This window comes from Maylandia zebra, linkage group LG17 (genome assembly GCF_041146795.1).
Source record: "Maylandia zebra isolate NMK-2024a linkage group LG17, Mzebra_GT3a, whole genome shotgun sequence".
Classification (NCBI taxonomy): Eukaryota; Metazoa; Chordata; class Actinopteri; order Cichliformes; family Cichlidae; genus Maylandia; species Maylandia zebra.
Window position 1 is genome coordinate 20,947,043 of NC_135183.1, and position 24,369 is coordinate 20,971,411.

The 24,369-nt window shown below is 41.5% G+C and overlaps 1 protein-coding gene across 3 annotated transcripts in view; it reads left to right on the forward strand.

The window, feature by feature from the left end:
- Positions 1-24,369, forward strand: part of plxnb2a.1 (plexin b2a, tandem duplicate 1) — a 234,582-nt gene that overhangs the window by 155,028 nt on the left and 55,185 nt on the right. For all 3 annotated transcript variants that reach the window (XM_004566399.6, XM_004566400.6, XM_076875810.1), the window contains 8 exons: positions 10,933-11,450; positions 13,184-13,510; positions 13,807-13,945; positions 15,356-15,501; positions 15,588-15,767; positions 17,041-17,175; positions 19,622-19,722; positions 20,005-20,131. In XM_004566399.6, the coding sequence (XP_004566456.2) occupies positions 10,938-11,450; positions 13,184-13,510; positions 13,807-13,945; positions 15,356-15,501; positions 15,588-15,767; positions 17,041-17,175; positions 19,622-19,722; positions 20,005-20,131 (1,668 nt within the window). In that variant the 5' untranslated portion in view covers positions 10,933-10,937. The remainder of the gene's footprint in view (positions 1-10,932; positions 11,451-13,183; positions 13,511-13,806; positions 13,946-15,355; positions 15,502-15,587; positions 15,768-17,040; positions 17,176-19,621; positions 19,723-20,004; positions 20,132-24,369) is intronic.

The following is a 24,369-nucleotide window of genomic DNA, read 5'->3' on the forward strand; positions in this document are numbered from 1 at the left end:
GGAGTTTTTGAAGTGGCCAGCTAGCATAGCTAGCTTAGTTTAGCTTAAGTAAGAATATGTCAGCTTTGAATGGTTCCCTAAATCTGTTCAATTATTATTTAAAGTTACACTGTGTATGTCGGTGTTAAATGTCAGTGGATTGCAGACTGCATTTAGTTGAGTCCTGTTTTCTTATCCTTCACAATTTAAATGAATAAACCTTGCTAGGCTGGCCGCTGTAAGACAAACGGCTCTGGCTGCCATTTATCTGTAGTGAGTGTAGGCTGTCATTCTGATAATAAGTCTCTAAGCGGGACATGTGGAAACACAGACCCAACAATTGTCCAATATGAACAAGGTATTGGCTGGAAGGAAAAGCTCCCTTTTAACAGAACCAAACTTGGGAAGGGTCGGCCATTTTCTGTAACGAGCTGGAAGATGAGGGAGAGAGAAGAGAAAAGCTTAGACTACAAACTAGACTACAAACTAGAAACAGAGCTGAACTACAAGAGATTCTAAACAATAATATGATAGACGAATAATCGTTACAGTGCATTGACTACACTTCTTCCTGTTGTCATCTTTGTCATTTAAGCAATAAGATATTTCAGTATGTGTCAGTACTGAGTGTTTTTCTTTGCAGTGAACCAGTTAATAGAGGCGTGCTCATTCGTGAGGCTCGCTTTCCTGTATCTGACTGCCTATCATTTTTGTGGCCTCACAGTCGGTCGTCTGTGTCTTTTATCACTCCTCTGACAGTCTGTCTTTTGTCTCTGCCCCGACACTGTTTGTTTCTGCTGTCTGTGTCACTGCCCTGCTGAGATGTTACCAAGTGGTACTACACAGACAAGAGTGTGTGTAGCTGTAACACACTCAGCCTGCTTAATAACTGCTGACCCCTCCGACCTTCCATCATAAGACTAATCCTCCTCTCAAAGGTCACGTCATTAGAGGGTGTTATCCTGTCATGCTATAATGTCCACTTTAAGATTAATATAGAACACGGGCAGTAGTTTAATATGCATCCTCGAAGCTTTAATTAACTCATTTTGTTGCTGAGCAGATTATTTTCCCAGTGTCCTTTTTTTTTTTTTTTTATTCCCCACCAATTGTATCCTTTGGTCAGTTCATCACTGACAATGTGTTGGAGGTTTCTCTTTTGGAATGAATATTTAACAGTTTTGCCTCTTCAAATGCTTTTAAAAACATTTCGAACGTGTCTTTGTGCATCCCATAGATAAGCAGCACTTACCTTAGCACCAGAGTTAACATATTGTTCAGTTTGCAGGAAACGTGTGCAACATTGTATGCTTATTTAGTTTTGCTGATACATTTCATCAAACTGTCATAGATTAAAATGTTAGACATGAAAATGCTAAAACTAGATTTTTCCAGAGACTGTTATTATTTTTAGATAAGCTTTAGTAACCTTTCCTTGCAATTTTGTGGACATATGGAGGTTGCTGTTGTCAAGGGGTTTTATTGAGTGTTTATGGACAAGAACCTAGCAATTCCACTTGTATCTCATGTTTAACAGCAAAGCTGCAATTTGAACGTTTATAAGACACATGCAAAAAGTTTTTAACCTCCTTCCCTCAAAAGTGTTCTGTTTTGGGGGTTTTCTTGCAATAAAAAAGGGCAAAGGATGTCTGCAGACACAAGAGTCTGGAACAAAGTAATGCCTTTTAGATTTTCAAAGTTTTGGTTTAAAAAAATGTACTTCACTCTCTTTTAACTTTTGATTTTGGTCTGCATCAAGTGGAAACCTTCAAGGCTGAAAAATGATGCGAAAATGAAAGTGCTACAAATTGCACTTCCTCTTATGGCCACTTGAGGGTGGCTCCAAAAGACAATCCATCCTCATAGACTCTGTGCAGCCTGCTACAAAAAAACGCTTTTGGTCTGTAGGGATAGTTTCCACTTTATAAGAACTGTACAATGGCTGAATATTTGATGGTGTGCAGACACGGGGATCTGGAGCTTATTTCGACCTTTCTATCATGGTTGAAGCTTTTCTACCCAAGTTTCTTACTGGACACTAGTTAGCAGATATTTGTATCTTTGTATCTCCTGTACAGTTTATGAATGGAGCTTGCTAGCATTAGGTGATGACTCAGCACTCAATCCTCTCCTCCAAATAGGAATCCAAAAAACTCACATGGCGTCAAGCAAACGGCTGCAAAATGTGGTGTCCAAAACCAGTGGGTGGCTACATCGATCTTTTATATACAGGTATAAGTTGGGGTAAAATATAGTGACTATGAAGCGAAACAGTCATTTAGTTAAAGCCTACCAGTGTTTTGAAGGTTAGCTGGAAGTGAGCTCTCCCTTCAGTGTTTGTTTATATTTACTGCACATTTTATGTCGTGTCTATAAGTTTCCCTCTGGTATAGTGGCATATTTTCTTTTTCAAACCCATCTTTCTGGGATGACTCGGACGTCTAGGCAGCATATGTGGTGCTAATACAGCAATAGTCTCCATTGCTTTCAGTACACCTGGCGCCTCCTCAAGAGCCTCTTCAAAAGCAACTCTGATACCTCTGCATCCTCTCGGTCTCTGTTTGTATCTCTGCAGTATAAATTGTATGATGTAGCTGTGGACTCTGGGAATGGTAAAGGAGATTGTGTGTGTGTGTGTGTGTGTGTGTGTGTGATAGATGAGGTATAGCGACTGTGTGTGTTCTATCCTCTTCGGTCTTTTAGTTTTATGCTTACTTTGTCTCAGCCATGCTCTCCTTCAGGCTTCTTCATTACCACCAATAAGAACTCCATTTCCCCCGGGCTCCGCCAATCATAGCACTCATATCCCCTCTAGGCCCGGCCAATCAGCTCCAATGTTCCTGCGGCCCGATGTCATGAATGGCTAATGTCGCCCAGCAGTGGGCATGAATGTAAATGAGACCACATTGGGGTGTTTTGAAATCGGAGAAGATTCCTCTCATAAACAAGAAAACGATTCTGCTGGTACCATAACTTTCCAGCACACTAATGTGAAAGTAAGATGGAAAAAGATAAGGTGTCATTTGATACTGCAGATATCCAGCCAAGTTAAGAGCCATGTCTAAATGTCAGCCCCACACCTGAGGAGCAAATAGACTGAAGGATGGATCTCGGTACAGTAGCAGGGATCCACTAATGCAGGTAGAAAAGGTGATAAATTGCTGCTTTTCTGGAATTACCTAATGTATATTAACAAGAGGAAATAGTGACTGGGTATCATGATATGTGCAAAATACATACACTGAATAACAGTGCTATTTTTCAGCTCTTTTACAGCTGACTTGATAAACAGTTCTGGGAATCTGAGATTCTTCTATTCCTGGAGAAAGGTGCAGCATATTTGAAAAGGTTTCCATCCAAACTGGGGTCTGACTCAGAGATCCAACATCTGTAAAATATTACAAGAGCTCAGCCAATGTTGGTTTGGATTTCTGCACATTTATACGGGACTTAAAGGTGGATAACTTCATCTAAAATGAGTTATTTTTACATTCTCTGGAAATTCCTGGCATTTTCAGTGATATTCCATCAACACAACCCATCAGGATCAGTTGAACCTCTTAGCTTATGAAAACAGTTATATAATTCTTCTGGAGAGAGTTTGATCATTTTCAGACAGTGAAGCCGATTTTTGACCTTGTCAAAATGTCTATGGTTTATTGCCCCAAGCAATCATTGTACTTACTTTACAGTCTTTAGCTCCAAGCTAGCTAGCGATGACTTCATGGACTGTTTCTCTGTGGGTTTTTCTCAACCTGTAGCTAAACTTAACACTTGTTTCTTATCTTCACCTTAGCTCCCGGGCAAGTCAGATTCATTAGGCCAAGCAGCAGATTTAAACATTTTCAGCTTGGCAGCCCTCTCAATTATACCAGCTTGGTTTGTGGGCAGTCAGGGCAACTCTAGAACTGGCTTGTCTGAACATAACTTAAGACTTGGGATGTCTCCAAAATAATGCAGAACCCTGTAATATACACAGATGGTATAGTTTAAAAGCAACCCTGTGATGAAGATCAAATTCTTTAACAATTTCTGAACTAAAGTTTTTAAGGAGCCACAAAACACATTTAAGCCTTATAAAGAAGGTGGCGCAACCGGCAATAAGCTATTTATGATTTTTTGGTGACTTTGACAATTTAATTTCTAAATTCTTGTGGATGATTTGTAAAAAAATAAATAATAAAATAAATAAAAATGGGACAATTAAGTGTCCTAACTCATAAACGGTCTTTCAGGAAGTTATTACATACCTAAGCACGACTGGTCTTTTACTGAAAATAACTCGAGTCATCTAGGATTCTTGTCAAAGCCACAGAGCACCACCAGAGACAGGAAAAAGGGGCCATGTTTTGGCTCATCAGCCACAGGTTTGCAGCCCTTTTTCTTCACTTTTATTTTAGCAGTGCTGGTGGCTTGGGTGCTTCAGATTATTTTGCCAGATTTACAAAAAAATGAGCCTTCTTTCAGCTGCTTTGTCATCTTGCACTGAGTACAATTAGCTCTGCTTAAATTGCCTTTACACTGTTTAATAGAACTTTTGCAGCATTGCAACATTTCAGAGAAAAACCTAAAACAAAACCTAAGACTGGACGATCGGGTGTCTCTCCAAGAATGTTATACAATGTTCTTGGATCACAAACTTAATGGAAACCAGACTGTCACATATTAAATGTTTTTGAGGTGAAATGTTAGCCAGGCACAAACCACATGTGGACAGACAGGCAGGTTAAAGTACAAACACTCAGTGAGAAAGACAAACTGACAGACAGAGCCATAGATGGCTTTTCAGACCAGGTTAATCCCTCGGGATCTCGTGTGTCAGAACACCGGTTTTGTTTGAACTTGTTCCCGCGGGTAAAGATGTAAAGACAGAGAGCGGGAGAGCGAAACAATGTGAATTATAAAGAGCAGCTAGAAAGAGAAAAGCTTAGAGAGGTTAGACAGAAGGAGAAAATCAGTCAGGCTTTATTCCCCTGGCTGGAGCTTCGGCAGACATTCCTGGATTTAGTTTCACTCCAAACTTTTTAGCAGAGGGGTCAGTGCTCAAGACTTTTACAAAGTATGCACCCAGGATTTTAATGAGTCACATACTGCTGTTCACTTGCCTATTAGTGTGTATGTGTGTGTCCTGGTCTTCGATTTTTATCACTGCATTTGCATTTAATCCCATTGTTGGTAATTCCAGTTTTCACTCTAATGCAGTGCTGGTACTACAACGGAGGCAGTTGTAATACTAAATTTAAGCAGACCTTTTACTGAATACATTAATTCCTGAATTCTGTTAACCCAGATATGTCAAACCTATAATCTGACTCCCAACAGATGGATACAGGCGTGCTACAGATGGAAATAAATGAGTGGAGGAACGTGAGGAGGGCTGATGCTTTTGCACAGGTATAAAACAATCAGCCAGTTAGCATCCTTCTCACAAGGGCTGCATCTAACAATGGTTTTCATCCTCAATTAACTGGGTGATTATTTTCTCAGTTAATCATTGTCTATAACACATTAAAAGAATGGCTTTAAATGCTTGAAGTTACCGAGACCCAAGGTGCTGTGTTCAGGTTCTTTTACAGTGGTGATTAGACAGAAGGGGGAAGTTGGTGAAACCAGATTTGATATGAAAAATTACTGCTGGGGTCAGTATTACTTATCTAAACAATGGACCTAATCACTGTATGTCCCCTGATTGTGATTAGCCCACACAAGTTTATTGCCAAATGTGTAATTTTAGTGTCTTTTAGCTCATTTTGCAGTTTCTTTGCCTGCAACCTAAATGTGTCATCGCTCTAATCAGGATCATTTTTGGCTACCATGTGCATACAGTGGAATATTTGGCATCTAAAGAGCCAGATATTTTCCTCAGCAGTTGGTCAAGACCAAAAATTGAGTTTTAAGACGGCCCATGTTGTAATATTTGTCTTTTTTAGCATGTCTGTTGCCTTGGAGACCAGGTTCACTGGATGTCATATGCAGAAACATTTAAAGTAATAAGCTGAATGTCAAAGACAACAAAGATGATCACAGAGTCCAAAATTCAGTGTTATCAGGGCAGATATGATGACTTCTTCATGGTATACTGGATGAAACTGTCAGCCACATGAGCGTAATCTGACTATTATCATTCCCAGGTATTGCTGTTTATTCAGTGAAGTACACACGTGATGTGTCAAACGCCACGTCTCGCTCCTATTTTATCTCCTATGTGTTTAAATATGATGTAAACCCATTTGTGTCGTATTTAAACTCACTGGGTTCTTTTAAGCTCAATTTTTCAATGTTAAAAATTCATAACCTTAAACAAATAAGTCATTAGTTCCTAAAGATGACTAACCACAGACACAGGTGTATGTATATAAAATACAACTGAATTTAATTGAATGAGTGCGTTGAGCTGTGTTGGGCAAAATGTGGCCTGAGGCCTTGAACCCATCCGCCTCTGTCCGTCCCACAGGGCCAGGAATGAGATAAAGTCGAGTCTGTCAGGGGTGCGTTTCATCTGTGACACATGCTGTACATGATATCAGATAATTTGCAACATGTAAGCTAATTTATATGATGCCATTGAGTTATTTCTTCAGGTAATATTTTCACTGTGAGTTAAGTGAGTTGTCTGTTTCCGCACTCTAAGCCCTCTTTGTCTCAAATCTCCTGTGGTCACTAGGTACAGAGATACTTCCTCACCCTCAGACTGGTTGGCGAGTGGTTGCTGGCTGTCGCTGAGTGAAATCAGTTTTAACAAGGGTGCGACCCCATTAACCTCCTTCTTGCCAATTGCTGTGGCTGCTAGCAGACTGCTGTGGTCACTCATAGTTTGTATGAACGTCGCCGAGTGGTAGCAAAAGTAAAAACTGTTCATTTGCCTACCAGCTTTTGTCTCGTTTACACAATTTTTACTGAATCATTCAGTAGGAATGAGGAAGCAGTGAGCATCCTGTTCAGTTTTCAGCTTTGTCAGTTCCCTCCGTTCAACAGTAACCATGCTTTAAAACATCTTTAAAAATAAGCTGTCAACGCTGATCTTTATGAATATGTGTTTTTATTGTGGTCCGCTTTAAATGCAAAGAGAAGCTTTTCACCCAAGACAACTACACATCTAAAAGTCAAGCTGGTTCTCACAAGAACAAGAGCAGACGCACAGAAACACACACACCCAGTTTATTCCTGAGCTGACACCAGTCAGGGTTAAAGAACCAGAGCAGGAGGATGAAAGAGAGGAAATACTGCAGAGAGAAAAGAAAGGGGCAAGATGGCTGGCAGAGCACAGAGTCAGCTCCTGAGTGGAGCCAGAGATGATTTTTTTTTCTCCTTTGATGTGGCGGATGCACACATCCATAACAGGCCTTCTGAGCGAGAGGAGAAGGTGAATATACCTGTCGTCTTTATCCCTTCTTACAGAGCTGGGCACCTTGGAGATGTGAAATTTAATGAGAGAGGCGGCCACATGACAGCGACACAGAGGCAGCGTTAACGTGGGAGCAAAAGGTGGTAAAAACACAGAGGAGTAGGTGTTGACCCGCACCCTCGTTTGGCAGTTTAACCACATTCGCTAACAAGCACATTTTAAAGGCTCAAAGCAGAAGTAGGAGGGATAAGAAGCTTGTTTATAGTTCACTGTAGAATTTAACCTTTTGACTATTGTAGAGCTGAAAGTGCTGCATAATAATCAGCCCTTAAGTTTGCATCTCTTTAAATGTGTGAAAACTGAGAATAATGATGTCCAGCCAAATTAAATCTGCCAGTCAGGCGGCAGTGCAATCTTTTCATTTTAACAAACAACCTTTATAAAGCTCAACCAAACTTTGGGCTTCTTTTTCTGAGCCTTTTTTCTTCTACTCCTTATGTTTGTTTTGGTAAAAGAACAACGGGAGACTTCATGCATCCAGGGTACAGGACTCTGGTTTTGAATACTTCCATGTGCCTGTTTTCTTACATTTCCCTGACTTTGGCCAATGACAGGTATTTTCAGTATCAGTTATTTGATTATTAAGAGGCAGTAAATTACTAAGGTTACTGTGCGTATTCAGAATCTGCATAGACGATAGCGACTTGTCTGCAGACGCTTGCCAACTTCTTACTGTGGGTTAGCTCTGGTTGATTACCAGGACTGTGAAAAGCCCGGATGCAAAAGGAAACGGGAGGACCTTCCGACTACTATGGCTACTATAGTTACTATATGTCATTTTAACATTTAATGGCCCTTAGTGGCCATCTGAAGAAGTGCATGTGGTCTGAGGGTGTCAACATCTTGTGGTGGAGGAACTTGCGTTACCCTGGAAACACAGAAAAACTGAGTATTTTAAGCCAAATCTTTACTTTTCTTAACACTATCCCTTTATTTTTAGCACCTGAACCAGAGCAAGTGAGAGTAAATGCCTGTGCCACCCTCGCCTCCCTCTCCAAACCCAGATATGATGATTTAGTTTGAGGACTTGTTGAAATATTCACATTTTCCAAAAAACAGGGTTTCAAACCTTTGGTAAGCACTGTTCTTGAGTAGCTCTGTGTGTGTGTGTGTGTGTGTGTGTGTGTGTGTGTGTGTGTGTGTGTGTGTGTGTGTGTGTGTGTGTGTGTGTGTTCCCAGCGTTTTCTCCTCTCTAGCACTTCTCTAAACTCTGCACTGCAGCCATTAGACTACCTGACTCTTGATATCTGAGGACGGGTAATTTGGGAGAGCAGGTGGGTAGCGAGATAAGTCTTTTCACGCTAATAAATCCCTTTGCAGTGAACCGACCTGAAGTGAATTCAATTAGCAGGGAGCAGAAACACAGGGGATGCACCAGTCAATTGAACACCAATCAGAACTATCTGATTCCTGCTGTAAAAGCAGCAGTTGGCCAGTAAAATACCAGATAATGAAAGCAAAAAATAAATAACCATGATGTGACACTAAGCGTTTTGATTTATGTGAGCGGGGAGGCAGAGACGAGGCCTCGTTAATTAGAAAGATTTTCGTGAGGTGCCCGCTAACATTCAGGAGGAAGAAAGTGATGAAAATGATTTCAGCTGATGTGAAGCAGTTGTGGAGAACCTGAAGTTGCACCTCTGGACATCTGCACAGGGTTAGAGCAGAAAGACATTACAGTGAGTGTGGTGTTGCTGAAAACTAGAGCCTTGTTTTACAGCCACAGGCCACAGCTATAATTAAACACACCCATCTAGACTAATGGAAGGAGAATCTCAGTGTGTCAGACAACTAATTGCTACACTCAGTCTCTCTTTCTCACACACACACACACACACACACACACTTCTTTTGTCTTTGCTAATCTAATCTGGCTCAGCAACTCTCACTTTGAGTTCGTTACCTCCACCATCTCCTCCTCCTCCTCCCCCAGCTCCCCCACCCCTCTCCTCTTCCTCCAGTAAAGGATGTTCTGGGTTTAATGAGAAGCTCCTCATTATTTCTTTGCGTCTCTCTTTGCTCTCAGCGTTCATTCTTTTCTCCTTGAGTTTGTGCTGCTGTTGGTGCTGCTCTGCAATGTCAGAGTGCCGTTAAAGACTCTGCTTTGTTTAGAGGACAAGCACTATTCCCAGTGTTTCCACGGTTTCAAGTTCACTGGGTTCGTTGTCAGCAATGTTTGTTGGAGAAAGACAGTTGAACAGGGCTTTTATGAAGCGGTCTTAAATAATATTTAATATAAATGGTAAATGGCCTGTATTTGTATAGCGCTTTACTAGTCCCTAAGGACCCCAAAGCACTTTACACATCCAGTCATCCACCCATTCACACACTGGTGATGGCAAGCTACATTGTAGCCACAGCCACCCTGGGGCACACTGACAGAGGCGAGGCTGCCGGACACTGGCGCCACCGGGCCCTCTGACCACCACCAGTAGGCAACGGGTGAAGTGTCTTGCCCAAGGACACAACGACCGAGACTGTCCAAGCCGGGGCTCGAACCAGCAACCTTCCGATTACAAGGCAAACTCCCAACTCTTGAGCCACGATATCACAATAATGAAAAATCTTGATATATTTTTGTTCAGATAAACATCCATGTCCAAAGATATTCCATAAATAAATGGAAAATTGCCAATTCACTGGTTATCAGTCGGCTGACTATCGGCTCAATTCAGTTCCAGTCCTAACACTGAGGTCAAGGTCCTGTGTTTGAATCCATCGGCCATGTAGAGCCTGCATGTTTCCCCCACCCCTGTGCACGCATGAGCTCCCTGGGCACCGCGACCATCACCACAGTCCAAAGACATGCACGCTAGTTTAAGCCGTGATTATAACTTGGCTCTCCATGTAAAAACATGGAACTATAATGAAAAATCAGTGTGCAGGTAAAATCTGGGTTAAAAAAAAAGCTGCTTTTGCCTGGTGTAAATATTGCATGCAGTTGATAATAATGGAGATGGAGAAGCAGCAGTCAGGAGGAGTGATGGAGTGAGTGGGGGGCAGTGCTAATTGCCCTATTCAGGAGTCTGACGGCTTGTGGGTAGAAGCTATTTGTGAGGGTTTTTTGTGCTTGATTTCAGACTTGTGTAGTGCTTACCTGAGGGCAGAAGTGTGAAAAGGTTTCTCTTTGTTTGCTGCCAGGCTGTCTTGTTATCACTCATCAGTCCTTCCAGGCATTTCATTGTGTCCTCCACACATTTTCGAGTGTTTTTTGGATTTTACCATTTGCCTGCTTCTTGCCTTCACCTTTCTGTGTTTGACCCCAGCATTGATTAAAGATTTTATTTTGGACTTTTAACCCTCCCTCTTTGTCCAGCGCTTTTGGCTTACCTGTGACATTTTAGTGAGAGCGTTAAAAGCCAGGTCAAAAGAATCATCTATGAGGTGTTTGTTGATCAGAGTGTTGTGATTTAAGTATAAAAATATATAAATTGTTGTTGGACCCTTTAAAACTTGGCTGCCAATATTTCCTTTATGAATTTAAGCTAAAAAAAATCAGGAAAAATGACCATTTGAAATAAATGTTTTGTCTCCTGTTTTTGTCCCAGACACGATGGAGCGGTGGTGGGGGTGGTGTTTTGCCCTAGTCTTCGTGGCAGCTCTTTGCTACAGGCCCTCCCACGGTGAGAACGCAGTGTTCTCATCCGAAACTTTGATAAACAACGTGGTGGCTGATCCCCACACGGGCCGTCTGTACGTCGGCGCCGTTAACGCAATATACCAGCTGAACTCTGACCTTAACCTCGAGTTCCAAGCCAAAACGGGCCCGAAGAAGGACAACCGGCAGTGCACGCCGCCTGTCAACGACGCCTGCGAGGAGGCCGTGGAAACCAACAACCACAACAAGCTGCTGCTGGTGCACGGGACCAAAGACGTGCTGGTGGTGTGCGGCAGCCTCTTCAGAGGCATCTGCTCGCTGCGCAACCTGAGCAAGGTGGACCACCAGCTGTACTTCAGCGACAACAAAGGGGAGAAGTCATACGTGGCGAGCGCCGAGGAGGGCGTCTCTGTGGTGGGAGTGATGTCGTATTTCACAGAGGAGAAAGACAACTTGACAGTGTTTCTGGTGAGGACGGAAAAACACACATTCGCGCACACAAATGGAAAGTTCAAATTATTTCCTGCAGTAAATAAAAAATAATAATTCAGATGATCTTCACCATCTGTGATACTGTGTGAGCAAACACAATAAAACTGCAATTTGTAGAGAAATTAAATTGGCAGCCATATGGGAAATGAGCTCTCTTGTCAGTTATCTTTAAGTGTTTTTCGTTTTATTTATACAGCGTCGGAGAATTGGCCTTTAAAAGATGGTTTATGATGTTATGTCTTCCACTGAGTTTTCCCCTCTATTCCAAACATGCATATAGACGCTTTTAATGGTTCTTCTAATCAAATCAAATATATTTTTCCCCTCTCGATGGCTCTGTTTGCTGGAGTGAGAGGAGAATGGGTTGTATTTCTCAGCACAAGGATGCACTTTAAATGCATTTAGCAATATATTTTCATCCTATAAAGATGAATGTGTGGTTGATGTGCACATCCAGTGGACACAAACAAAGAAGTGCATTCAAATACTCTCCACTTGATGAATATAGGTCTGGTATTCACTTTCTTTGGCTTCTTGTTGCTCCATCCTCCTCACGAGCCAGCTGCTTGATCCATTGTTAAGGTAAATCTACTGTTAAGTGCGGGTTCTCAGAGTCACAAAGAGCAAACTGTAAGTAAAAATGCAAATAAATCAACCGCTTAATGTTTCCTGCGCCTTTTATTTCCTTCACTGCATGAATTTATGGGCCATGTCACACCAGCATGAAGATGGTTAAAGCGAGGAGCCACGCCGATGCCTTTCTTTGATTTATGAATGTAGCATTTTTTTGTGGAATGTGAAGAAAATACATGTTTTTTGAAACTGGGCTTATTTTTCTTAAGATATTTCAGGCTCTTCACCATCTGTTCTGTAAATGGATGGTTCATTATATGTTCCAGGCATAAATCTGGATACATTAAGAAAAACTAATTTTAAAAATGAGTGGTGGGGGCTGCCATGTTGGAATTTCTTAAATTCAGCAAAGTAGTGAAGTGAGATGTTTTCATACTGGCCTAGAGACCGGTTGACAACCTCCAGCTGCTAGGGAAAAATGTGTTTTCCAAAGGTTGCTGCCTGCCACTGGGTAAAATTGGTCATAAAGAGTTATACTTAGGATTGCTTTGGTGGTTAGCAGATTGCTGTGGTTGCGTGTGATTTGCATGGAAGATGCCACCATGTATGCAAACACTCGCCATTTACTCTCTGAGCTGTAGTGAAGCTTAAAATGCAAACCAGAAAGGGACAGCGTGTCAAGGTAAAAGTTGTCTTACAGCAACACTAACACAGTTCATAACGGTTAACTTTTACTTCACAGGGGATTCTGGTGTGCATTGAATGTTTCACTGTTTTACTACTGCTTGGCGAGTAGCTGGTGAGGTTTGCAGTCCAGTCTTCCATGCCAACTTCCAGGTGTTTGGAACCAAAGTAATAACAACAGTTTTCGAACAGGACCCTGTTTATGACCAATTTTCTTGCTAGCAACCTTCAGCAACCTCTCGACTGAAAGGTCAAGACTGTTGGTTTTTGGTGGAGACTGGTCTCTAAGCCTGCATGAATGGGGCTTTAGATACTGTATCAGTGTCACCTCAAGCAACTGGTTGGGATAACTCATTTTTACTTAGCTACCAGTGGTTGCCAGGCAGTTGCCAACTGGTCTCAAGACCTATGCAACGAAACCCTAAATGAATCTGTCACCTCTTTTATCTCAGGTTGCCAAAGGGTACGGCAGCCACGACAGCACCAAGCTGATCTCCACGCGAATCCTCCAGGACCATCGCGATTGGGTGGTTTTTGACAGCATCATTGAGGCCTCTGCGGTCCAGGCGAATCCCTTCGTCCTGTTGTACCTGCACGACTTCCGCTTTGCCTTCAAAGACCGCGGCTTTGTGTACTTCCTGTTCTCCCGTACGCTCGGGGTGCAGGACACCAAGAACTTCACCTTCATCTCCAGGATGTGCGAGAACGATCACTTTTATTACTCCTACACTGAGCTACAGCTGAACTGTAGCGCTACCAACAAGTACAACAAAGTTCAGGTAATGATTGTGCACTTTGCAGACACAGAAATAAGCTGCCAGCAATTCAGTATAACTCTCAGCAGTGACTCAGAAAAACGCATTTTATGTTTGGATGAGTTTGCTTTGAATTGAATCCTTCTCAGGAGTGTCTCGGTCCTGACCTCTAAAAATTAAAAAAAAAACATTTAACATGCTCTTGCACTGGAAGTAGATTCCATTTATGCAGCGTTCACTTTCTCTGTATCGCAGATAAACACATATTTTTAGACAAAGCACCAAACATTCAGCATTTTTATCTTTTCCTCTTCTTCCAGGCTGCTTATGTAGCAACTCCGGGGAAAGCTTTGGCTCAGAGTATGACCAGCTCTAGCCAGTACGGAACAGTTTCAGCCTCTGACAAGGTGCTCTTTGTCACCTTTACTTCTGATGAAGACCCGTCCACTTCAGCCATGTGTGAGTGTCAGCTTGGAACTAAACTTTATAAAGATTCTTTCCAGCAGATCTTTGCAAAGTGAGACAGCACCTGAACAATACAAGCATAGCTCTGGATTTTTATTTACTATATCAGATGATCTTTATCAGCTAAAATGTTTAAAGATCAAACTACATTCTTGGCATGAAACCTCAACTGTAAGCTTTTAAAGTACTCTGACAATAACAGCTGGGCAAATTTGATTCTGGAATATAACCGATGGCTTTTACTCGATTGAACCAGAGGAATGTTTCGTGTTTAAGCCACTAAACGCCGACCTATGAATCATTCATGCATAAAAGAGATACCAAATTCAAAGGATAAACTAGTGTTGTGTCTACGCACAACAGACAACTCTGCAAAGAAAAGGTTTTAAGTTGGAAAAAATCCTAAAGATGTAACAGTTTGACAGACATAAAGTAGTAGTTTCCCACCAACAAGCTGGTTCACATGGAGACAAAGAGGCCCTGGTATGGATTGGAGCTGCATGTCTTCCATCTTGAAGGCATCTCACTGGCATGAGCTTCATTTTTAAATTTCAAGAAAGTTTTCCTAAAAGTTCAGGCTGTGCTGATGAATAAATATATAAAAATTAAACAAACAGTGACTTTCAACTCCTTAGTATTGTATAAATGTTTTGCCATATATGCTTTACTTGTAGGTTTGCATGTTTCAATAAATCACTGCACCTGTTTCCATTTTTTTTATTTTAGAAAGAAATGGGGGGTGGCTCAGGACTTTTGGACAGTAATGTAGGACAGCAAAGGACAAATGTGTTACCACTAAAACAACCTATACTATGCAAGTATAGTTTAACAAACTCCTGTGTTAAAAACAGGAAGTTTTGTACAGCTACATACTGTTTTTGGTTAAACACTGTAAAAAATCGATGCCTGTTTAAGGGAAAAACCAGCAAATGCTATTGTTATTGTGAATTTCTTTTCTTTGTCAAGCATGAAAACTGTGGGTTTTCTTTGACATCACAGACGTGTGATGTGGTTTCCAGTATTTGTGCAGCCAACAGGTTAAGATTAAAGTTTAGCTAGCAAAAGAATTCCATGACCAAGACTTGTGTAGCCATTAATCACATCTGATATTAATCTTCCGGTGTGCGTAAAAATGTTAAATACAGCAGCATTTTGCCAAAGTGTATTTAATGACTGTTAAAGCAGCAGTTCAGATAGATGGAAGAATCTCCTTTGCTAGCATTAGCCTATCCCAGAATCCAGTTTGATACTGGGCACTGGGATAAATGACTGCTTTTTGAAGTGGGATTAAAAATCAATTATTTTGGTCTGAGAAAAGAAACCGTAAGTGTCCTCGTCTATCACAACTTGTGAATATTAATAATGAGGTTATTGTCAACATGATGTGTTTGCTCCTGTTTGTAGGCATGTACCCTCTGAAGGCAATTAATGATAAGCTGGTACAGATAATAGGAGCCTGTTACAGCAACAGCGGCATCATTGACCATAAACCTGCTGTTTATTCACCTTATTCCTCCAAATCTGACGAGCTGTGCCTCAGCAACAATCAGGTGAGAACATCAGTCTGTGTCAAAAATAAAGCATGGCTACAGCAGTAGATGAAAGGTTATAAAGTAATATATTTCCACTCCATTAGAATGACATGGCTCACAGGTACAAGTGTGGAGCAGAGTTCCTGCCCTCCCCACTGGCTAGTAAGGCTGAGTTCGCCCTAACAGCCGAGCCCTCGTTGACCCATAAGGCTCACTTGACCGCCGTCGCTGTGGCAGAGGAAATGGGACACGCTGTGGCGTTTGTGGGCACCGCCACTGGAGAGGTAACAAATGTTTTTCACTATCCTGTCACTTCTAGATTATTCGTTCCCTCCTCGCCTTTATTTATTCTTTTTTAGGTTGTCTTTTCTTTCTTTGGTTCAGGTACATAAAACCAGTGAGTGCTATATTTTCAGTGAGGTTTTTAAAGACAGGAACGCCATTTTCTGTTTTTATTCCCTGAATGCTGGAAAATTATGTCTGACTGTAACTCTGACATTATTATGTTAAAGTTGCCATCAACTCATCCATTTTTGCCACTTTTCTGGGTTATTAGGAAAACAGTCCTAGCAGCGATGCCCAGAACTTTTGCACAGTTAAGAGACTGCTTCTCCCCAGAATGCCCTTGGTCCTCCCCAGGCTCTCAGTTAGACGTGCACAAAGCACCCCACCCTTAAGGCATTCTCATCTGGCACCTTACAGTGTTGGGGAGCAGCAGATGTACTTTCTGTGCTTTGAGTCTCATACCAAATCCCAAGAGTGCTTCCCCCTGCCTCTAAGACTTAGGCCAGACACCATTTGGGCTAAGCTCATTTTGACTGCTTGGTTACGCTTTTGATCACCACCCATAGCTCATGGCAATAGGTAAGGGTAGGAATATAGGTAGGCCATTAAATCAACAGTTTTACCTTCATGCTGGTGGATAGCTGGATAGAGAGTAGCAAGTTAAATGGATCCAACATCTTTTTCTCTGCTGCTTATCCTGATCCGGGTCAGGGGGCAGCGGTCTAAGCAGAGAGGCCAGTTCTTCAGGGATGACACAGAGGTGTTCCCAAGCTGGCCGAGAGATCTAATTTCTCTGGAGGGTCCTGGATCTGCCCCAAGGTTTCCTCCCAATTGGATATTCCTGAAACACTTCATCTGGAAGGGATGAAGGAGGCATCCTTATCAGATGCCAGAACCATCTTAACTGACTCCTTTCAATGCAGAGGTTGAGCAGCTCTGCTCTAAACACCACCTGAACCTCTCACAGACATAATGAGTCCCTCATTATATCTGTAAGGGTGAGCCCAGATGCCCTCCAGAGGAAGCTGCTTCGACTGCTTGTATCCTCGATCCTGTTCATCCAGTCACAGCCCAGAGTTGTGGCAGCCATAGCTCGACCTTTCAGTCAACAGTTTTACCTTCATGCTCAGGTCCCTCTTCATCACTGTAGACTCACAGGGCAATCCATCTTCCCTCGCTTGAGGCTTGAGACGACACTCTGTGATATTATTTTGAAAAAGTGGATTGGGTGTGGGTTTTGGATGTGTTAATGCACTTTCTGTGTTTCTGCAGGTGCTGAAGGTGCATTTGTCAGCCCATCCTGAGGTGTACGGGCGAGCTGCTGGCAAAGTCTCTGGAGACAAGGTCAACAAGAACCTGCTGTTCGATTCGAGCCTCGAACACCTGTACATCACCACCGAGAAAAAGGTCAGACTCGCTCACTCCGACGTGGGGCTGATTGATTATTCATTTTTACTAAATCCATTTCTCTCTCCTTCCATTCATCCAACGCCTCTGTGTCACCTCAAACCGAAGGTCAGGGACTCTGTCGTGTGCTTACTCCTGCTTTTTTCCATTTCATCCATCAGGCCGGAGACTTAATGAGTCTTTCATTTATTCTGTCTGTCTCATTTGATCATTTATTCATCCGTTCGAATAACACCAATACATCCGTCTACATTACCACACAGAAGTCAGCCATTGATTTATTCACTCATTCCCTTTCTCCACGGCTCCCTTTGTTTTCCACTCGGCTTTTTCTCTTCATCTGTCTTTCTTTCCGTTGTCCTTTCATCTTTCGGTCGCCATCACTCTCCGCGAAGTGAAAAAGATGTTATTGATTTAGAAATGAATTAATTAGAAAGCACTTCAGGAGGGCAATTTACTTTGATCAAGTCAAGTGACGATACCCGAGCTTGTTCCATCTGCTCATTTAAATTTATTAGGCCGCCCTCTTCATGTCAGAGAGGAAAATTATTTCCACTGCTGGTTGGAAAAAGTTCTCCACTGAAATACCGTCAATGCAAGCTTTTCAATTAAAAGAAAATACTGCTCAGTAAAGGAAAATCGAAAATACTAATAGGCGGTCTGCGTAAAAGATTATTTATGCTCCATGTCAAATGATCCAGATCTGTTAGAACCGTAAAACATCAGTCACATGAATCACTTGAGTGTAAGCCATTAAACCAATCCCTGAAAGTGAAGCTGTAAGAGTAAAAATTCAATCAGTCAGAAGACCTACATCCTAATTTACTAAACAGAAACAATCATAAAGGCTGATCATCAGGTGTCCTCTGGACTCTGGTGTAGGACCTGTGCCTGCTTTTCAAGCTCACGTCCCATTGTGACTCCATTAGCATTACAGCGATCGGTGGGGAATTAAATATTGACTGTGCTCTTCAGTAATTTAATTGATCGAGCCTGATGACATTTAGCCATCAGAAAATGAAAGGACGTGTGTAATACTCATGGACATCCAGTGGGACAAAGCCAGAGAAGAACTTTACACTCCTGCTGAGAGTCATGAGTGAGCCAGACATGAAATTACAGACGTTAAACAAATATTGAAGGTATCTGGAGTGATATAGACTTCGGGAGGATATCATTTTCTCAAATGTCACAAATAAATGCCATAAACCTGCTTGTAAATCACTGTAAAAGGATACTTCACGGTACTTTAATTTTGCTGCTGGTGGTATTGAATTTAACTTTAAGCTGTTACATTGTTACAGTATTAATCTGTTCTAATAATATGTAAATGTATTAATTTCATAATTCAGTTTTGTAATGTTTTATGATATGTTATTAAATCCCGAGTCCTGCCTCTAAAAATGGGTGGAACATTTGTGGACTGGTTAGCACCGTCACCTCATGGCAAGACGTTTCTGGGTTCAAATCCTCGTGCTGGTCTTTCTTTGTGGACTCTTTTATTACTATTGCTCTTCCTCCTCATCATCCTTTTTCATTTGCCTCAATCTCACCAGATCCATTAACTGGACTGGTCTTAATTTGAAGATTTATTCAGTATCACATATCATAAAGTGGAGTGATTGTTCTCATTTCAAATTCTTTATTCACTTTATTTATTCCAGATAAAGCTTTGTTAATCTTATGCTGAACCTAGCTGTGCCCCCATAGTTCATGCTTTTTTCTCAAATGGGCCATTTTAGCTCCTCGACCTCAAAGCCATAGTCTTTCTGATTGGCTGCCTCTTGTGAGCAGAAGTTATGAGCTATAGGTGAGTGCTCAAAGTCAGATTTAAGTGCATTATAAGACCATATTAGGAATATCCACTCTCAATAATAACAACAAGAGCCGAGAATAGACAGAAAGTATCTGAATCAGACTGTTTACAGTCTGAAGCTTGAAAATTTGGCTCACATGGAGTGCTTGCATATATGCTGACCTCATTAATAGATCTAAGTTTCCCAAAATGTAAACACATAACTGCTAAAAGGGGACCCAAACGTATTTCTCACCAGAAGAGCACGGAGCATTTCTCGGGCTCTTGCTCCCCCCCGTTGCCAGTGTTAAATTGGCGCGTATGTTTTAAACTTTTATAAAGATGCCCCATCTCACAGGTTTTAAATAAGAGCACAAGTTAGCTCACAAAAACACGAGGCAATCAGTGCTGTAGAAGTAACTGAAATGGGGTTTATGAAATGATGCTCATTAACTGCTAAGTGATAATCATAGTGTGTACACTCCAAGCTGAGCTAATATCAGATTTATTTTTACCAAAATATTTTTCCCTGGTTGATAGTTGTGTTTTTGTTTTGTTTAGTTTTTATCAGATTTCTCCTCTTCCCTCATCTCCTGTATGTTGTTTAATAGAACGGAACTTTCACAATAAAAGCCTGTCACATGTGTGCAGATCACCAAGGTTCCAGTCCAAGCCTGCCAGCAGGAGACGAGCTGCCACTCCTGCATCGGTTTGAAGGACCCGTACTGTGGCTGGTGTGTCCTGGAGGGAAAGTGAGTCGCACATGAGCAGCTTGTAGACCAGCTACCCCCCCCCCCCACCCCCAAAACGAGTGTAGAAAACAAACAAACAAGCATACTAGTTATGGTGCCTTAAGGTTTGAAGAACAAAGGCTGTGTCAGTGCTAGCCACCTCCATCGGTTTGTTTGTGCACATTTATGTAAAGCTAACTCTGTATGACTCAGGAAACACCAGCTTAATATTACCACCTTATAAAGCCAAGCTCATATTCATTTTTTCACTTGTTCTTTCTTTAACATCTGCTCGGTTCACAGGTGCACCAGGAAGCAGGACTGCGGTAGGTCATCAGAGCTGAACACCTGGCTGTGGTCACCAGATGGAAAGTGTGTGCAGATCCAGGTTTTCAACCCGCCGAACCTCAGCTGCAAGAAGACAGACCAGGTATGAGGGAGCTATACAAGAGCATGCATATTGCTGTGAATCTTTTCCTCTGTGTGCTGGAACCCCCCTGAGCTAAGATCAGTTCTTGCTGAGCTCTGCTTAATTTAAACCACTCAAAGCTGAAACTCTGGCAGAGGTGGAGGGCTCTTTGTCTGTTCTGTCAGCAGCATTTCAAACTTCTTTCTAACCTCTGGTACATGGATCTTCAGGGCCCCTCAGGGGAGCTACAGAGAGATAAAGACATTTTTTGATCCACAGCAACATTATAATTTACAATTCCTCTATGCGAGCCAGATGTATATTGCATCGTTGTTTGTGCTGACAGCTCCTTTGAAAACAGCTCTGTAGTTTTCAGGCTGATGAAACTCAGAAAGTGAAAAATGTGCTTCTTGGAAATGTTGCATCACACCCAGAAACTGCTGATGGTGTCTAGTTTCGGAAAATCATGTTGGAGCAGCACCAACAGCGACACAGATTGATCTATGATAAGATCAGCCAACACGGTTTGTTGCGGTTAACCATCCTAAAAACATTTCCATGTTACCGTAATAAGCTGTGGATTGTTTTTTTCTTGTTGTAACTTGCTGTCAATTAATTCTGTCCGCTAATCTTCCAGCCTCATGTTCGCTCATGGCAAATATTCAAGTTTATGGTTACAAAAAGGTTCACATAGCAGGAATGGCTGATTTGTACCCTCAATTTTAAAATTCCGATTTTGAGCACATAAAAACAAATGTGATATAGTGAGTCAGTCGCAGTTTATTTGACATTAAACGTCTGGAACTAGTTTTACTAATAAAGTAAATACATCGATGGTTCCAGAACAACGTATACTCCCCCGACCAGTTGGCGAGAGATTGCTGGGTTTTGCTTGCTGAGGCTAGGTGATTGCTTTAGCCACTAGCAGACTGTCACAGTTGCCCGTAATTTCCATGGTAGATGCCTACTTGTCTGCAAACACTTGCCAGCTAGTTCCTAAGGTCTCCATTTCTGGTTTTCGTTGCACTTTTTCAGATTTCATTCTGTACTCTTATTTGATAATTTGATACTGACAGACACTCTGAAAGACTGTGCTCAATTAGCAAGTGTTTGCAGACAAGTCTGTGTCATCCATGCAAACTACAGGTGACTGTGGTAGTCTACTAGCAGTCAAGCACAAGGGGGTTTTTGGTGCAGCACCCTCTTTGCAACCAACTTCACCTAGCAACAGCCAGCGACTTCCAAAAACCACTTGGCAACCCATTGGGAATATACATTTTCCCCTAGCAGCCAAGGGGACTGAGGCCTTAGCTGGCATTGTCCTTACCATCAGTGAGGATACATATCGTCGTCTTATGGATTCTATCATCAGATCCCAATTTCACAGTCTTTTGTCAGTATGGTTAAAGTGTTCAACAGCAATCATAAAGTATACCATCTTTAGTTTTCCTCCCACATAATAGGAATATAGCACCAGTATCACATTTTGTTTTGTTTTTTGTTTTTTTTATCAGTAAACAGCAGGTCAACAAAAAATATTGACTTTGAAAGTCACATTTATCTGAATACTCTAATACAGAAAACTTATAACATTAATGGTGTTATGTTGAATTAATTCTTAACTCATTGAGTGGTTAATGTTAGTCTGAACTGACCAGGCTTCCACACAGTGGTGAAAATGTTGTGGCTGTTTAACCTGTTAATGCATAAAGTTAGGTAATAATGGCTTTTGTAAGTAATGCTCAGCTGTAATTGCAGGGGATCAGCTGCTATTAGCAGCTTTCATTAGAAGAGACAAACACACAGTTCCAGTCTGGTCCTTAGCCACTGCAAGCATGTATTAGAGGGTGTATGCAAGGATGTCTATATACGTGCATTTACAAACACTTTACTGTGTGTACCCGCTACAGCATAGTGGTAGACATGGATTTACTGCAGGCACAGAAAGTGTCCTCAAAGCAAACTTCAAATGGAAGTAGTAGCAGTATAAAAACAAATAGGAGGGTTTTTACTCTCAGACTGATACTTTTGCTCGTGTTTTAGATTTTAAAGATAAAAATTAGTTTCAAACAGGAGACGCCAACATCTAAACCCTTTAATAACATGGTACGAACTCGTAGCTCCTACGTGGCATTTTTAAAACGCCTAAAACTTAAAAGTTTCTGTCTTTGAGTAGGTGTTGTCATTATGTACCAGACGCCTTAATAAAACTTTATCTTGTACTTTCAAGGAGGCAAAAATGATCCTGGCCAACAGCATTAAAGTAACACTGAGCAGCTAATTTATGTAACGCTATAAAATTCAAAATCGAAATGCTGTAGCAGCAATTTTATGGAGTACACCAAACACCAGCAGAGAATGCTGCGCTGCGTCAATACATCTTAACATGACGGCTTCACTCTCTGAATTAATGAGGGATTGATCAAAGAGCTGATCTGCCAGAAAGACGCGTCGTCCTTCAACGCGTGCAGCACCACGCTGTCCACCGACGTCGTCCCCACATCGTGATATTTCTACTCCAAACCTCAGGTGTTATCCAGCAGACGCAGACGGCTTGCATAAAATCTAGTTCATTATGCATTCTTAGGGACTAAAATTCAGCTCCAAGAGTTTCAGCAGTCGCAAGTTTGAATGACATGAAACGACTGAAGTTGCTGTGAGGGTAAAAATGTTTTGTATGTAGATTATAACATTGGTGATTGTTTATTTTGGCACCATAGTCCTCACTGTTCTCATCAGATGTGATGAGACGACAAAACAACATTATGGCTGCGTGATAATGCAATCAGGTGAGGCTATGATAAACGCTATGCAAATACGAGTAGGTGGCAGTCGTAAATACAGAAACTTTCAAACCAGTTTTTAGATTTGTCTATTTGTTTGTTTGAGGCAAAGTTACAAGTTAATCAAGATAAGTCCAAAGTATAAAAGCAGATGTTGTCCTTCAGGGCAGCGGGAGAGTTAAAAGTCTTAAAGTCAAACATTAAATGTACCAAGTTTTTTTCTTTTTAAGCTGTTTGATCTTTTTTGTATTATTTGTCATGGAGCTCTGCAGTCCTGTGAAAAGCTAAGGACCCTCCATGAGTAGCGGTAGCGTAATAGAGCTACCTTTTACAGCAATAACTTGAAGCAGTGGTTTTCTGTGTGACTTTATGAGTTTATCACATCATAGCGGAGGAATTTTGGCCCGCTCCCCCTTTCAGCATTGCTTTAGTTCATTAAGATTTGTGGGCATTTGTTATTCGCAGCTTTCTTAACATCAGCATCATCGTGCTGACAGCTGGTATGAGGCATTTGTGCTAATATGTTGTGTTTAGTTTTCTCCCAGCATTGTGCTGTCCATTATGGCCAAACTTTTGCCTTCCAAACAAGCCATACTTGTTGAGTCTTTTTATAATTTTAACTAATGATCTGTAATGTTTAACATCTGAAGCCTGTAGAGTCTGAGAGGGAGCTCAGGAAACGACAAAACCTACAAAAGATTCGCAGCACCCGATGGTGCTCATCCTCATAATTTCTGTGAAAGCAGTAAGGGTGTACTTTTCTCACAAGTCCTTGAAACTTTCTTTATAACAGGGGTACAAACAGAACAAATCTTCAACCTGTAGTAACTAACTCAAGAAAGACAGGACACAAGCAATTTAACTGAGGAAGTTGTGTAGCTAAAAAGTAACCCCTCCCAAAAAGAGTTAAACAAAAGTTAAACCCAGTCTTGTCAGCGCCTAATTAATACGAGCGCCACACTTCAAACTATGTTTATATTCATCTGATTTCCTTTGTTGAATATGTTTTGGGGGGGAAGTAATTGCTGCCCTGATTGTGTTCATTGGCAACATTTGCTCCAATCAAGGATGTGCGACATCTTTATACTGCAAACAAATCACAGGAAGGAGGTTAGACTAAGTGTCTTAAGGCTTACTTAAATGCCCCTTCTGACTTAGATGCTATAAGAAGGTTGGGGTTTTAAGTATTACAGTTAAGGCCTTTTTAGAAATAGTCAATTTTGGGATTATCAAACCAGCAAAGGTGATTATGGAGCAAGAAGATGATGGCGCAATAACAGTTTGAGCTTCCTAAACATGTGTTTCTACTCTAAGCTGTTATCTTTTTCTGTTTTTCAGGTCTGTAATTTTTTTCATTAAGTATTAAGTCTTTGGAGAGTTAGGTCTGCAGTCAAGTTCAGGTCACGTCTGCAGCCCTGCCTGTATCTGATTTTAATTAATCATGTGCTTCAGATAGCGCTGCTGTAATCTCGTAAA